This window comes from Oncorhynchus tshawytscha, unplaced genomic scaffold (genome assembly GCF_018296145.1).
Source record: "Oncorhynchus tshawytscha isolate Ot180627B unplaced genomic scaffold, Otsh_v2.0 Un_contig_2916_pilon_pilon, whole genome shotgun sequence".
NCBI lineage: Eukaryota > Metazoa > Chordata > Actinopteri > Salmoniformes > Salmonidae > Oncorhynchus > Oncorhynchus tshawytscha.
In genome coordinates, this window is record NW_024609621.1 from 55,118 (window position 1) to 72,500 (window position 17,383).

The 17,383-nt window shown below is 48.7% G+C and overlaps 1 protein-coding gene across 1 annotated transcript in view; it reads left to right on the plus strand.

Annotated features, from left to right (window-relative positions):
- LOC112230079 (lysyl oxidase homolog 4) overlaps positions 1 to 17,383 on the plus strand; it is a 53,441-nt gene that overhangs the window by 22,229 nt on the left and 13,829 nt on the right. Inside the window, exons 6-12 of the mRNA XM_042316389.1 lie at positions 20 to 233; positions 825 to 1,005; positions 3,424 to 3,568; positions 11,916 to 12,084; positions 13,043 to 13,205; positions 13,478 to 13,721; positions 15,546 to 15,661. Coding sequence (XP_042172323.1) covers positions 20 to 233; positions 825 to 1,005; positions 3,424 to 3,568; positions 11,916 to 12,084; positions 13,043 to 13,205; positions 13,478 to 13,721; positions 15,546 to 15,661 — 1,232 coding nt within the window. The remainder of the gene's footprint in view (positions 1 to 19; positions 234 to 824; positions 1,006 to 3,423; positions 3,569 to 11,915; positions 12,085 to 13,042; positions 13,206 to 13,477; positions 13,722 to 15,545; positions 15,662 to 17,383) is intronic.

Genomic DNA, 17,383 nt, shown 5'->3' on the forward strand with positions numbered 1-17,383 from the left:
CTCCCCCTCTCCCCTCCAGACTAGCAGGTCTGTCCAGTAAGAAGGGTTACTGGGTAGAGCAGGTCAAGTGTTTGGGTACGGAGCCTGTCCTCTCCCAGTGCCACTCCCAGCTCTCCCTCCCCAGGAACCAGGTCACCTGTCAGGGGGGCATGTACGCCGTGGTGCGCTGTGTACCTGGACACCAGTTCACACGCCTCTCCTCGGGGAGACCGCCCGCTCCCCCCGACGTCCAGGTAAGGAGGGAGAGAGGGAGGGAGAGTGGGCGAGAGAGAAGAGAGAAAGGGAGAGAAAGAGGAGAAGGAGAGGGGGGACAGGGAGGAAAGGGGTGACAGGGAGGAGAGGGGGGAGAGGACTGGGAGGAGAGGGGGACAGGGAGGAGAAGGAGGACAGGGAGGAGAGGGGGACAGGGAGGAGAGGGGGGCAGGGAGGAGAGGGGGACAGGGTGGGAGAGGGGGCAGGGAGGAGAGGGGGGGGCAGGGAGGAGAGGGGGACAGGGAGGAGTGGGGGGACAGGGAGGAGAGGGGGGCAGGGAGGAGAGGGGGACAGGGAGGAGAGGGGGGACAGGGAAGAGAGGGTGGAGAGACGACGAGTAAGAAACCTGTTCTGGTAGTTGGGTCTCTCACGTTTATTAGAAATAATAAAGGACTCCGCGTTCAGGCTTTCCTCTGAATGAAAACCTCTCTTCTCTTCACCTGCACAGCTATTATTGACAAATCATCCCTTGGGCAATTCTTATGACTCACACTTTTACCTCATCCTTCTCTCCCCCCTCCTACCCCTCTCTCACTCCTCTCCCCTTCCCCCTCCCTTCTCTCCTCCTCTAGCTGGGGGTACGTCTGAAAGCAGGCCCCAGGCTGGGGGAGGGCAGGGTGGAGGTACTGAGAGAGGGGAAGTGGGGGACCGTGTCGGACCACCTGTGGGACCTGAAGGCAGCCAGTGTGGTCTGCAGGGAGCTGGGGTTCGGATCGGCCAAGGAGGCCCTCAACAAGGCCCAGCTGGGACAGGGTAAGGGTTGTAGGGGTGTCACACACACATGGTCACATGGCCACATGGTCACATGGTCGGGACAGGAAAGGACAGTGGATTATATATTTTAAAAGAGGAAAAGTGTGAAAACGTCAATATACAGCACATTCAGTGGGAATAGGACTTCCTAGTCTCTGTTCACTACAGTATACTGGTGCCTCTGATCAGGGCCTGATAGGGAAGAAGTGCAGTGCACTATGTAGGACACAGGACCTAGGGTGCCATTTGGGACACACTTTAGCATCGTTTTGTCATTCTACCCAGAGAGCAGTTCAGGTCACCGACTCTCCTTGAGACTAAACGCTGTCCGTTTGCCAGACTTAACGTCTGGTCCTACACTGTTAACCACAGATCTATGATCAGCCCCTCACTGCTCCTGGGTAGAAGCTGCTGTTAACCACAGATCTATGATCAGCCCCTCCCTGCTCCTGGGTAGAAGCTGCTGTTAACCACAGATCTATGATCAGCCCCTCCCTGCTCCTGGGTAGAAGCTGTTGTTAACCACAGATCTATGATCAGCCCCTCCTGCCCCAAATCCTGAACATCAGGGAGGTTGACCTTAGATTTGCTTTATACTAAACATCCGTTTCCCTTAACACGCACACACACACACACACACACACACACACCACACACACACACACACACACACACACACACACACACACACACACACACACACACACACACACACACACACACACACACAGACACAGACACACACGGACACAGACACACACACACACACACACACACACACACACATGGACACACACACACACACACACACCACACACGGACACACACACTCACCACACACGGACACACACACACACCACACACGGACACACACACACCACACACACACACACACACACTTGCTAAGGCCCATATAAATCAAACTATGTATTTAAACTGACCATATTAAAACCCGGACAAATAAACTGACTGGAAGTATTATTTACAAAATGGCGTCTCCGAATTGGTTGAGATTATTGTAGTGGAACACTACCCATGACGGTTTAGCTATGTGTACACACACACACACACACACACACACGCACGCACACACACACACACACACACACACACACACACACACACACACACACCCCCCCCCATGGTTGTTTATGTGTACGCTGTGCGACCATCTCCAGCAGCCTAAACAACAGGTTATGACATCACAGTCCTGGCCAAAGTGTTACTGTGTGAAACCTGCTACAGTGACTGAAAGGTACCCTATTTCTGGTCTAAAGTAGTGCACTACATTGGGATTAGGGTGCTAGGGCCCATAGGGTTTTATTCTAAAGTAGTGGACTACATAGGGATTAGGGTGTCATTTTGGAATCACACTAGTCTCAGCCTTTCCACCCATTCACCTATTCTGCCCCATGCTACTGTGTGTGCGTGTGTGTGTGTGTGTTTATGTGCAAGCGAGCGATACGTTCCCCCATCTCACCTTTCTCCCTCCTCTATAACTGCCCTCATATCTCCTACCATCTTCCCCTACAGGACACAGTATGAGGCCCATTACGTTACAACGGCTCCACTAACTTGTCTTTCCAGGGAAAAGAGCCGTCTGTAATGTAGCTGTGAATACGTGGTAACAAGCTGTACTTAAGGGGTACTAAGGGCCACTGTTCAAAGAGGTGCCATCATCACATCTATTTAAAGACCAGGGTCAGATTTAGACAGGGAGGTTCATGGTTATTTCTGGACCTCAAGGCAAGAATGTTTCTAGTTTGCTGTTGTAGGGTGAATTTAAGGACTCACACACACATACACACACACACACACGCGCACGCACGTACACACACACACACACACGCGCACGCACGTACACACACACACACACACACCCTGAGCCCTATTTGCAGGCTCCATTTTGGCCTACTAAACGTGGCTTTGTTGCTGTTGTGTGTAATACAGTCAGTGAGTCTGACTGCACCATGTCTCTCTGACACATCACATGGTCTGGACTGTTCTGCTCTGGTCTGGACTGGTTAGAATGAAAAATGTATCAACTCCTACAAAAATGTTCATTAATTATAATCCACATAATAATTCACATTTCATGTTGTTGCAGGATTATTTTCCCGCTGTAGCAAACTGGCTCAAATTACGATCCTACATCTGTAGTTTGGCAATGCTGCTACAGTTAGGTCAACTTTAACTCTCCCTCTCTCCCTCCCTCTCCTTTCCTCCCTCCCTCCCTCCCTCCCTCCCTCCCTCCCTCCCTCCCTCCCTCCCTCCCTCCCTCCCTCCCTCCCTCCCTCCCTCCCTCCCTCTCCCTCCCTCCCTCCCTCCCTCCCTCCCTCCCTCCCTCCCTCCCTCCCTCCCTCCCTCCCTCCCTCCCTCCCTCCCTCCCTCCCTCCCTCCCTCCCTCCCTCCCTCCAGGTACTGGACCTATTCATATGAACTCAGTTCAGTGTACAGGCAGAGAGAAGTCTCTGCTGCAGTGTTCTTTCCCTCCCTCTCAGTGTAAAACACCCTGGCCCTCCCTCCCTCCCTCCCTCCCTCCCTCCACTGGGCTGGAGACCACTGAGATACACACTGAGACAGATACACACTGAGACAGATACTCAGTACACACTGGGCTCAGTGAGATACACACTGAGACAGATACACACCCTACACACTGGGCTCCCTCCCTGGAGACCACGGTGAGATACACACTGAGACAGAGATACACACTGAGACCACTGAGATACACACTGAGACAGATACACACTGAGATACACACTGGGCTCACTGGAGACCACGGTGAGATACACACTGAGACAGAGATACACACTGAGACAGATACACACTGAGACAGAGAGACACACTGAGACAGAGATACACACTGGGCTGGAGACCACGGTGAGATACACACTGAGACAGAGATACACACTGGGCTGGAGACCACGGTGAGATACACACTGAGACAGATACACACTGAGACAGAGATACACACTGGAGACACAGATACACACTGAGACAGAGATACACACTGGGCTGGAGACCACGGTGAGATACACACTGAGACAGAGAGACACACTGAGACAGAGATACACACTGGGCTGGAGACCACACCTGAGATACACACTGAGACAGATACACACTGAGACAGATACACACTGAGACTACACACTGGACTGGATACACACTGAGACAGAGATACACACTGGGCTGAGACCACGGTGAGATACACACTACACACTGAGACAGATACACACTGAGACAGATATACACACACACTGAGACAGAGATACACACTGGAGACCTCCCTGAGACAGAGATACACACTGAGACAGATACACACTGAGACAGAGATACACACCTGGAGACCACTGAGACTACACACTGAGACTACACACTGAGACTACACCCTCCCTGAGACAGAGATACACCTGGGCCCTGAGACAGAGATACACACTGAGACAGAGATACCCTACACACTCCCTCCCTCCCTGAGAGACACACCTCCCTGAGACAGAGATACACACTGAGACAGAGATACACACCTGGAGACCACCTACACACTGAGACAGAGATACACACTGAGACTACACACTGAGACCCTGAGACTACACACTGAGAGATACACACTGAGACAGATCCCTACACACTGAGACACTGAGACAGAGATACACCTGAGACAGAGATCACCAGAGATACACACTGAGACTACACACCTCAGAGATACACACTGAGACTGAGAGACTTTGAGACAGAGATACACACTGAGACAGAGATACCACTGAGACAGAGATACACACTGAGACAGAGATACACACTGAGACAGAGATACACACTGAGACAGAGATACACACTGAGACAGAGATACACACTGAGACAGAGATACACACTGGGCTGGAGACAGATCCCACACTGAGACAGAGATACACACTGAGACAGAGATACACACTTTACACACTGAGACAGATACACACTGAGACAGAGATCACCTGAGAGATACACACTGAGACAGAGATACACACTGAGACAGAGATACACACTCCACACTGAGACAGGTACTGGACACTGAGACATATGAACTCAGAGACAGTGATACAGGACAGAGAGAAGTCACTGCTGCAGTGTTCTTTCAGGGAGGTACACACTGAGACAGTGTAAAACACACTGATGACGAGATACACACTGAGACAGCACTGAGACAGAGATACACACTGGGCTGGAGACCACGGTGAGATACACACTGAGACAGATACACACTGAGACAGAGATACACACTGGGCAGAGACACACTGAGAGATACACACTGAGACAGAGATGAGACACACTGAGACAGAGATACACACTGAGACTACACACTGAGACACACTGAGACAGAGATACACACTGAGACAGAGATACACACTGAGACAGATACACACTGAGACAGATACACACTGAGACAGAGATACACACTGAGACAGAGATACACACTGAGACAGAGATACACACTGGGCTGAGACAGAGATACACACTGAGACAGATACACACTGAGACAGAGATACACACTGAGACAGAGACTGAGACACACTGAGACAGAGATACACACTGAGACAGACACTGAGACAGAGATACACACTGAGACAGAGATACACACTGAGACAGAGATACACACTGAGACAGAGATACACACTGGGATACACACTGAGACACTGGACAGAGATACACACTGAGACAGAGATACACACTGAGACAGAGATACACTGAGACTGAGATACACACTGAGACAGATACACACTGAGACAGAGATACACACTGAGACAGAGACACACTGAGACAGAGATACACACTGAGACACACTGAGACAGATACACACTGAGACAGATACACATACACACTGAGACAGAGACTGAGACACACTGAGACAGAGATACACACTGAGACAGAGATACACACTGAGACAGAGATACACACTGAGACAGATACACACTGAGACAGAGATACACACTGAGACAGACACTGAGACAGAGATACACACTGAGACAGAGATACACACTGAGACAGAGATACACACTGAGACAGAGATACACACTGAGACAGATACACACTGAGACAGATACACACTGAGACAGACTGAGACACACTGAGACAGAGATACACATGAGACACACTGAGACAGAGATACACACTGAGACAGAGATACACACTGAGACAGAGATACACACTGAGACAGAGATACACACTGAGAGACACTGAGACAGAGATACACACTGAGACACTGAGACAGATACACACTGAGACAGATACACACTGAGACAGAGATACACACTGAGACAGAGATACACACTGAGACAGAGATACACACTGAGACAGAGATACACACTGAGACAGAGATACACACTGAGACAGAGATACACACTGAGACAGAGATACACACTGAGACAGAGATACACACTGAGACAGAGATACACACTGAGACAGAGATACACACTGAGACAGAGATACACACTGAGACAGAGATACACACTGAGACAGAGATACACACTGAGACACAGAGATGAGACACACTGAGACAGAGATACACACTGAGACAGAGATACACACTGAGACAGAGATACACACTGAGACAGATACACATACACACTGAGACAGATACACACTGAGACAGAGATACACACTGAGACAGAGACAGAGACAGAGATACACACTGAGACAGAGATACACACTGAGACAGAGATACACACTGAGACAGAGATACACACTGAGACAGATACACACTGAGACAGAGATACACACTGAGACAGAGATACACACTGAGACAGAGATACACACTGAGACAGAGATACACACTGAGAGATACACACTGAGACAGATACACACTGAGACAGAGACAGAGATACACACTGAGACAGAGATACACACTGAGACAGAGATACACACTGAGACAGAGATACACACTGAGACAGAGATACACACTGAGACAGAGATACACACTGAGACAGAGATACACACTGAGACAGAGATACACACTGAGACAGAGATACACACTGAGACAGAGATACACACTGAGACAGAGATACACACTGAGACAGAGATACACACTGAGACAGAGATACACACTGAGAGACAGACAGATACACACTGAGACAGAGATACACACTGAGAGATACACACTGAGACAGAGATACACACTGAGACAGAGATACACACTGAGACAGAGATACACACTGAGACAGATATACACTGAGAGATACACACTGAGACAGAGATACACACTGAGACAGAGACAGAGATACACACTGAGACAGAGATACACACTGAGACAGAGATACACACTGAGACAGAGATACACACTGAGACAGAGATACACACTGAGACAGATACACACAGAGATACACACTGAGACAGAGATACACACTGAGACAGAGATACACACTGAGACAGAGATACACACTGAGACAGAGACACTGAGACAGAGATACACACTGAGACAGAGATACACACTGAGACAGAGATACACACTGAGACAGAGATACACACTGAGACAGAGATACACACTGAGACAGAGATACACACTGAGACAGAGATACACACTGAGACAGAGATACACACTGAGACAGAGATACACACTGAGACAGAGATACACACTGAGACAGAGATACACACTGAGACAGAGATACACACTGAGACTGAGACACTGAGAGAGATACACACTGAGACAGAGATACACACTGAGACAGAGATACACACTGAGACAGAGATACACACTGAGACAGAGATACACACTGAGACAGAGATACACACTGAGACAGACACTGAGACAGAGATACACACTGAGACAGATACACACTGAGACAGAGATACACACTGAGAGCACGGTGAGATACACACTGAGACAGATACACACTGAGACAGAGATACACACTGAGACAGAGATACACACTGAGACAGAGATACACACTGAGACAGAGATACACACTGAGACAGAGATACACACTGAGACAGAGATACACACTGAGACAGATACACACTGAGACAGAGATACACACTGAGACAGAGATACACACTGAGACAGAGATACACACTGAGACAGATACACACTGAGACAGAGATACACACTGAGACAGATATACACACTGAGACAGATATACACACTGAGACAGATATACACACTGAGACAGAGATACACACTGAGACAGAGATACACACTGAGACAGAGATACACACTGAGACAGAGATACACACTGAGACAGAGATACACACTGAGACAGAGATACACACTGAGACAGATATACACACTGAGACAGAGATACACACTGAGACAGATATACACACTGAGACAGAGATACACACTGAGACAGATACACACTGAGACAGAGATACACACTGAGACAGAGATACACACTGAGACAGAGATACACACTGAGACAGAGATACACACTGAGACAGATACACACTGAGACAGAGATACACACTGAGACAGAGATACACACTGAGACACACTGAGACAGAGATACACACTGAGACAGAGATACACACTGAGACAGAGACATACACATACACACTGAGACAGATACACACTGAGACAGAGATACACACTGAGACAGAGATACACACTGAGACAGATACACACTGAGACAGAGATACACACTGAGACAGAGATACACAGAGACAGAGATACACACTGAGACAGATACACACTGAGACAGATACACACTGAGACAGAGATACACACTGAGACAGAGATACACACTGAGACAGAGATACACACTGAGACAGAGATACACACTGAGACAGAGATACACACTGAGACAGAGATACACACTGAGACAGAGATACACACTGAGACAGAGATACACACTGAGACAGAGATACACACTGAGACAGAGATACACACTGAGACAGAGATACACACTGAGACAGAGATACACACTGGGCTGGACATCACGGTGAGATACACACTGAGACAGAGATACACACTGAGACAGAGATACACACTGAGACAGATATACACACTGAGACAGAGATACACACTGAGACAGAGATACACACTGAGACAGAGATACACACTGAGACAGAGATACACACTGAGACAGAGATACACACTGAGACAGAGATACACACTGAGACAGAGATACACACTGAGACAGAGATACACACTGAGACAGAGATACACACTGAGACAGAGATACACACTGAGACAGAGATACACACTGAGACAGAGATACACACTGAGACAGAGATACACACTGAGACAGAGATACACACTGAGACAGAGATACACACTGAGACAGAGATACACACTGAGACAGAGATACACACTGAGACAGAGATACACACTGAGACAGAGATACACACTGAGACAGAGATACACACTGAGACAGAGATACACACTGAGACTGAGACAGATACACACTGAGACAGAGATACACACTGAGACAGAGATACACACTGAGACAGAGATACACACTGAGACAGAGATACACACTGAGAGATACACACTGAGACAGAGATACACACTGAGACAGAGATACACACTGAGACAGAGATACACACTGAGACAGAGATACACACTGAGACAGAGATACACACTGAGACAGAGATACACACTGAGACAGAGATACACACTGAGACAGAGATACACACTGAGACAGATACACACTGAGACAGAGATACACACTGAGACAGAGATACACACTGAGACAGAGATACACACTGAGACAGAGATACACACTGAGACAGAGATACACACTGAGACAGATACACACTGAGACAGAGATACACACTGAGACAGAGATACACACTGAGACAGAGATACACACTGAGACAGATACACACTGAGACAGAGACACACACTGAGATACACACTGAGACAGAGATACACACTGAGACAGAGATACACACTGAGACAGAGATACACACTGAGACAGAGATACACACTGAGACAGAGATACACACTGAGACAGAGATACACACTGAGACAGAGATACACACTGAGACAGAGATACACACTGAGACAGAGATACACACAGAGACACTGAGAGATACACACTGAGAGATACACACTGAGACAGAGATACACACTGAGACAGAGATACACACTGAGACAGAGATACACACTGAGACAGAGATACACACTGAGACAGAGATACACACTGAGACAGAGATACACACTGAGACAGAGATACACTGAGACAGAGATACACACTGAGACAGATACACACAGAGATACACACTGAGACAGAGATACACACTGAGACTGAGACAGAGATACACACTGAGACAGAGATACACACTGAGACAGAGATACACACTGAGACAGAGATACACACTGAGACAGAGATACACACTGAGACAGAGATACACACTGAGACAGAGATACACACTGAGACAGACACATACACACTGAGACAGAGATACACACTGAGACAGAGATACACACTGAGACAGAGATACACATGAGACACACTGAGACAGAGATACACACTGAGACAGAGATACACACTGAGACAGAGATACACACTGAGACAGAGATACACACTGAGACAGAGATACACACTGAGACAGAGATAGACAGAGATACACACTGAGACAGAGATACACACTGAGACAGAGACAGAGATACACACTGAGACAGAGATACACACTGAGACAGAGATACACACTGAGACAGAGATACACACTGAGAGATACACACTGAGACAGAGATACACACTGAGACAGAGATACACACTGAGATACACACTGAGAGATACACACTGAGACAGATACACACTGAGACAGAGATACACACTGAGACAGAGATACACACTGAGACAGAGATACACACTGAGACACACTGAGACAGAGATACACACTGAGACAGAGATACACACTGAGACAGAGATACACACTGAGACAGAGATACACACTGAGACAGATATACACACTGAGACAGAGATACACACTGAGACAGAGATACACACTGAGACAGAGACACTGAGAGATACACACTGAGACAGAGATACACACTGAGACAGAGATACACACTGAGACAGAGATACACACTACACACTGAGACAGAGATACACACTGAGACAGAGATACACACTGAGGGAGATACACACTGAGACAGACACACTGAGTGAGATACACACTGAGAGACAGAGATACACACTGAGACAGAGATACACACTGAGACAGAGATACACACTGAGACAGAGATACACACTGAGACAGATACACACTGAGACAGAGATACACACTGAGAGATACACACTGAGAGATACACACTGAGACAGAGATACACACTGAGACAGAGATACACACTGAGACAGAGATACACACTGAGACAGAGATACACTGAGACAGAGATACACACTGAGACAGAGATACACAGACAGAGATACACACTGAGACAGAGATACACACTGAGACAGAGACTGAGACAGAGATACACACTGAGACAGAGATACACACTGAGACAGAGATACACACTGAGACAGAGATACACACTGAGACAGAGATACACACTGAGACAGAGATACACACTGAGACAGAGATACACACTGAGACAGACAGATACACACTGAGACAGAGATACACACTGAGACAGAGATACACACTGAGACAGAGATACACACTGAGACAGAGATACACAAGGTGAAACACACACTGAGAGAGACACACACACACACACACACACACACACACACACGCTTACCCATACCCCACACGCACACCAGCTTACTCACACAATCATAAAATGCATTCATTAGTGTTTACAAAGTGGTAATAGGAATTTATAGTGTCTATGAAGTGTCTATGAAGAGTCTATGAAGTGTCTATGAAGTGTGTATGAAGTGTGTATGAAGTGTCTATGAAGTGTGTATGAAGTGTGTATGAAGTGTCTATGAAGTGTGTATGAAGTGTGTATGAAGTGTCTATGAAGTGTTTCTAACCCCTCTGTGCCAGGTGCGGTTGGCGGGGGGCAGGGAGCCTGCAGAAGGGCGTGTGGAGGTGCTGATGGAGGTGGGAGGGGTACAGCGCTGGGGGGCCGTCTGCAGTGAGAACTGGGGCATCAATGAGGCCATGGTGGTGTGCAGACAGCTGGGCTACGGCTTTGCAAACAGAGCCCACCAGGTGATGAACAAAATTCACATGGAGGCACGCAGGTGTACCAACGTGCACACACACACATACACACACACAGGAGGTTGGTGGCACCTTAGTTGGGGAGGAGGGGAATCAGTGGAATGGGTTATACATCAAACTTGTTTTCCATGGTTTCCTGGTGTTTGATACCGTTCCATTTGCTTCCTTCCGGCCACTATTATGAGCCGTCCTCCCCTCACCAGCCTCCTGTGGTGCGCACACAATTGATCCGTTTGTAGAGGGGACACTATTATGAGCCGTCCTCCCCTCACCAGCCTCCTGTGGTGCACACACAATCGATCCGTTTGTAGAGGGGACACTATTATGGCCGTCCTCCCCTCACCAGCCTCCTGTGGTGCACACACAATCGATCCGTTTGTAGAGGGGACACTATTATGATAGGATTTCCCTCCTGAACTTTTGGTACCTCTCTCACTCACTCTCTCTCTCAGGGTGTCTGTGTGTGTGTGTGTGTGTGTGTGTGTGTGTGTGTGTGTGTGTGTGTGTGTGTGTGTGTGTGTGTGTGTGTGTGTGTGTGTGTGTGTGTGTGTGTGTGTGTGTGTGTGTGTGTGTGTGTGTGTGTGTGTGTGTGTGTGTGTGTGTGTGTGTGTGTGTGTGTGTGTGTGTGTGTGTGTGTGTGTGTGTGTGTGTGTGTGTGTGTGTGTATTAAAAGCCCATAGGGAGAAAAGAGAGAGAGAGAGTGGAGGAATGTGATAATGACCGTTAATGAAACTATTATGTATAATGGTAATGAGAGGCAGTCATTATCTGAAAAGGATTTGGGTTTGGCACTGGTCCTGTGACCTACTGACTCAGTTCCAGCCCTCATGGTTCTGTGTGTGTGTGTGTGTGTGTGTGTGTGTGTGTGTGTGTGTGTGTGTGTGTGTGTGTGTGTGTGTGTGTGTGTGTGTGTGTGTGTGTGCGTGTGCGTGTGTGTGTCCTACAGGAGACGTGGTACTGGCCCGGAGCTCCGGAGGCAGCAGAGGTGGTTCTGACTGGAACCCACTGCATCGGCACAGAGATGTCGATTCAGCAGTGTCGTAGGAACACACAGGTCTACTGTCCCAGGGGAGGAGATGGCAAGGCGGCTGGGGTCACCTGTGTTGAGAGTGAGTTCTTACAACCAACACACACACACACAGACGAACGAACTCACACACACACACACACACAAACACCTGCGCACGATCACGCATGCACACACACACACGGACGAACGCACACACACACACCTGCGCACGATCACGCAAGCACACACACACACACACATACCCAACAACACCTACATAGACCCTTGCACCTGCTGACCTTTCAACCCTTAACCTCTCACCTTTCAATGCTAACCTCTGACGCCTAACCTCTAACCTCTGACCCCCACCAGCGGCCCCTGACCTGGTATTAGATGCCCAGTTGGTCCAGGAGACAGCCTACCTGGAGGACCGCCCCTTGCACCTCCTGACCTGTGCCAATGAGGAGAACTGTCTGTCGTCCTCTGCTGCCCGGATGAGCTGGCCTTACGGACACAGACGCCTGCTACGATTCTCCTCACGCATCATGAACATGGGCCGGGCCGACTTCAGACCTAGAGCGACCAGGGAGTCCTGGACCTGGCACCAGTGTCACAGGTACTCAAAAGGGGGGCTTGTGGGAGTTTTAATAGACAAGGGTAGTGGGTTGTTGTAGTTGTAGTTTTAAGAAACGTGGGTTGTAGGTTGTGGTAGCTGTAGTTTTAAGAGAGATTGGTTGTGGTAGTTGTGTTTTGACAAGTGAAGGAGGGTTGGATTGTGGTAGTTGTAGTTTTAAGAGACACGTGTAGGGGGGTTGATTGTGGTAGTTGTAGTTTCAAGAGACAAGTGTAGGAGGGTTTGATTTTGGTAGTTGTAGTTTTAAAAGACAAGTGTAGGGAGTTGATTGTGGTAGTTGTAGTTTTATGGAGATGATAGGAGGTTGTGGTATAGGCATTTTCAACAAAACAAAGAACAGTTATTCTTGACCTGGTTGTCCTTCCTCTTGAACCAACCGTGTCAACAGTCTTGACTGTGACCATTCAAAGTGGAATGGTTCTTTACTGCTGTGGTTGTGGCTCTGCTGCGGTCGACAGAGTGAGAACAACCTGGTCACTCTCCTGACCACAGCAGTACCACGCAGGGTCCAATAAAACTGACGAACACAGCGTCTTCGGTTCTATTCTGGGAGCGTGAGGTTGTGATAAAGAGGGAACGGTTCCAAACAGATCTCTAACTGTCTCGTATTCTTTTCTATTGTAGTCTATATATATATATATATATATATATATACACACTCTCTCTCTCTCTCTCTCTCTCTCTCTCCTCCCTCCCTCCCTCCCTCCCTCTCCCCCTCCCTCCCTCCCTCCCTCCCTCCCTCCCTCCCTCCCTCCCTCCCTCCCTCCCTCCCTCCCTCCCTCCCTCCCTCCCTCCCTCCCCCTCCCCCTCCCTCCCTCCCTCCCTCCCCCTCCCCCTCCCTCCCTCCCTCCCTCCCTCCCTCCCTCCCTCCCTCCCTCCCTCCCTCTCCCTCCCTCCCTCCCTCCCTCCCTCCCTCCCTCCAGGTACTGGACCTATATTCATCGCCACGGCTACACAAAAAAAAGCTGTGTCAAAAAGAAAAATCTCTGTCTGTCAGTGTCATGTATCAAATGACCGTAGAAGCAAGAATTCATTTGATAGATGTATTGTTTAGTGTAAGTCACACAACAGACAAACAACACCAGTAGAAAAACACATCATCATCCTCCTATCCTCACACACCAGTAGAAAAACACATCATCATCCTCCTATCCTCACACACCAGTAGAAAAACACATCATCATCCTCCTATCCTCACACACCAGACAAACAAACAAGCTTTCAGTGCTATTGTTATTGTGTGTTAACTGTTCTCCAATCTCTTCATGTTGAATATTTATTTATCCGTTATTTTACCAGGTCAGTTGACTGAGAACACGTTCTCATTTGCAGCAACAACCTGGAGAATAGTTACAGGGGAGAGGAGGGGGATGAATGAGCCAATTGTCAACTGGGGATGATTAGGTGACCGTGATGGTTTGAGGGCCAGATTGGGAATTTAGCCAGGACACCGGGGTTAACACCCCTACTCTTACAATAAGTGCCATGGGATCTTTAATGACCTCAGAGAGTCAGGACACCCATTTAACGTCCCATCCGAAAGACGGCACCCTACACAGGGCAGTGTCCCCAATCACTGCCCTGGGGTATTGGGATATTTTTTTAGATCAGAGGGAAGAGGGCCTCCTACTGGCCCTCCAACACCACTTCCAGCAGCATCTGGTCTCCCATCCAGGAACTGACCAGGACCAACCCTGCTTAGCTTCAGAAGCAAGCCAGCAGTGGTTTGCAGGGTGGTATGCTGCTGGCATATAGCATTAATAACCACTGTTTTTCTTCTTCTTCCTCCTCTCCTCTTCCTCACAGGCACTACCACAGCATTGAGGTGTTCACCCATTATGACCTTCTGACCCTGAATGGAACTAAGATCGCTGAGGGTCACAAAGCCAGCTTCTGTCTGGAGGACACCTACTGCCCCGAAGGTATGTCACCTAACCTACTGTCCGACGGTATGTCACCTTACCTACTGTCCTGACGGTGTCACCTTACCTACTGCCCGACGGTATGTCACCTAACCTACTGTCCCGACGGTATGTCACCTTACCTACTGTCCTGACGGTATGTCACCTTACCTACTGTCCCGACGGTATGTCAGCTTACCTACTGTCCCGATGGTACGTTACCTTACCTACTGTCCTGAAGGTATGTCACCTAACCTACTGTCCTGACGGTATGTCACCTTACCTACTGTCCTGACGGTACGTCACCTTACCTACTGCCCGACGGTATGTCACCTAACCTACTGTCCCCGACGGTATGTCACCTTACCTACTGTCCTGATGGTATGTCACCTTACCTACTGTCCTGATGGTATGTCAGCTTACCTACTGTCCCGATGGTACGTCACCTTACCTACTGTGTCGTCACCTTACCTACTGTCCTGACGGTATGTCACCTTACCTACTGTCCTGACGGTATGTCACCTAACCTACTGCCCGACGGTATGTCACCTTACCTACTGTCCTGATGGTATGTCACCTTACCTACTGTCCTGACGGTATGTCACCTTACCTACTGTCCCGATGGTACGTCACCTTACCTACTGTCCCGATGGTACGTCACCTTACCTACTGTCCTGATGCTATGTCACCTTACCTACTGTCCCGACGGTATGTCACCTTACCTACTGTCCTGACGCTATGTCACCTTACCTACTGTCCTGACGGTATGTCACCTTACCTACTGTCCCGACGGTATGTCACCTTACCTACTGTCCCGATGGTACGTTACCTTACCTACTGCCCGATGGTACGTCACCTTACCTACTGCCCGATGGTATGTCACCTTACCTACTGTCCTGATGCTATGTCACCTTACCTACTGCCCCGACGGTATGTCACCTTACCTACTGTCCTGACGCTATGTCACCTTACCTACTGCCCTGATGGTACGTCACCTTACCTACTGCCCGATGGTACGTTACCTTACCTACTGTCCCGATGGTACGTCATCTTACCTACTGTCCTGATGGTATGTCACCTTACCTACTGCCCGATGGTATGTCACCTTACCTACTGTCCTGATGGTATGTCTTACCTACTGTCCTGATGGTACTACCTACTGCCCGATGGTACGTCACCTTACCTACTGCCCGATGGTATGTCACCTTACCTACTGCCCGATGGTATGTCACCTTACCTACTGTCCCGATGGTACGTTACCTTACCTACTGCCCGATGGTACGTCACCTTACCTACTGCCCGATGGTCACCTGTCACCTTACCTACTGTCCTGATGCTATGTCACCTTACCTACTGCCCCGTCCCCCCGGTATGTCACCTTACCTACTGTCCTGTGCTATGTCACCTTACCTACTGTCCTGACGCTATGTCACTAGACCTACTGCCCTGACTAGATCGTCACCTTACCTACTGTCCTGGATGGTTACCTTACCTACTGTCCTGATGGTATGTCACCTTACCTACTGTCCCGAATGGTACCGTCACCTTACCTACTGCCCGATGGTATGTCACCTTACCTACTGTCCCGATGGTACGTCACCTTACCTACTGTCCCGATGATACGTCACCTTAACTACTGTCCCGATGGTACGTCACCTTACCTACTGCCCGATGGTACGTCAGCTTACCTACTGTCCTGATGGTATGTCACCTTACCTACTGTCCTGACGGTATGTCACCTTA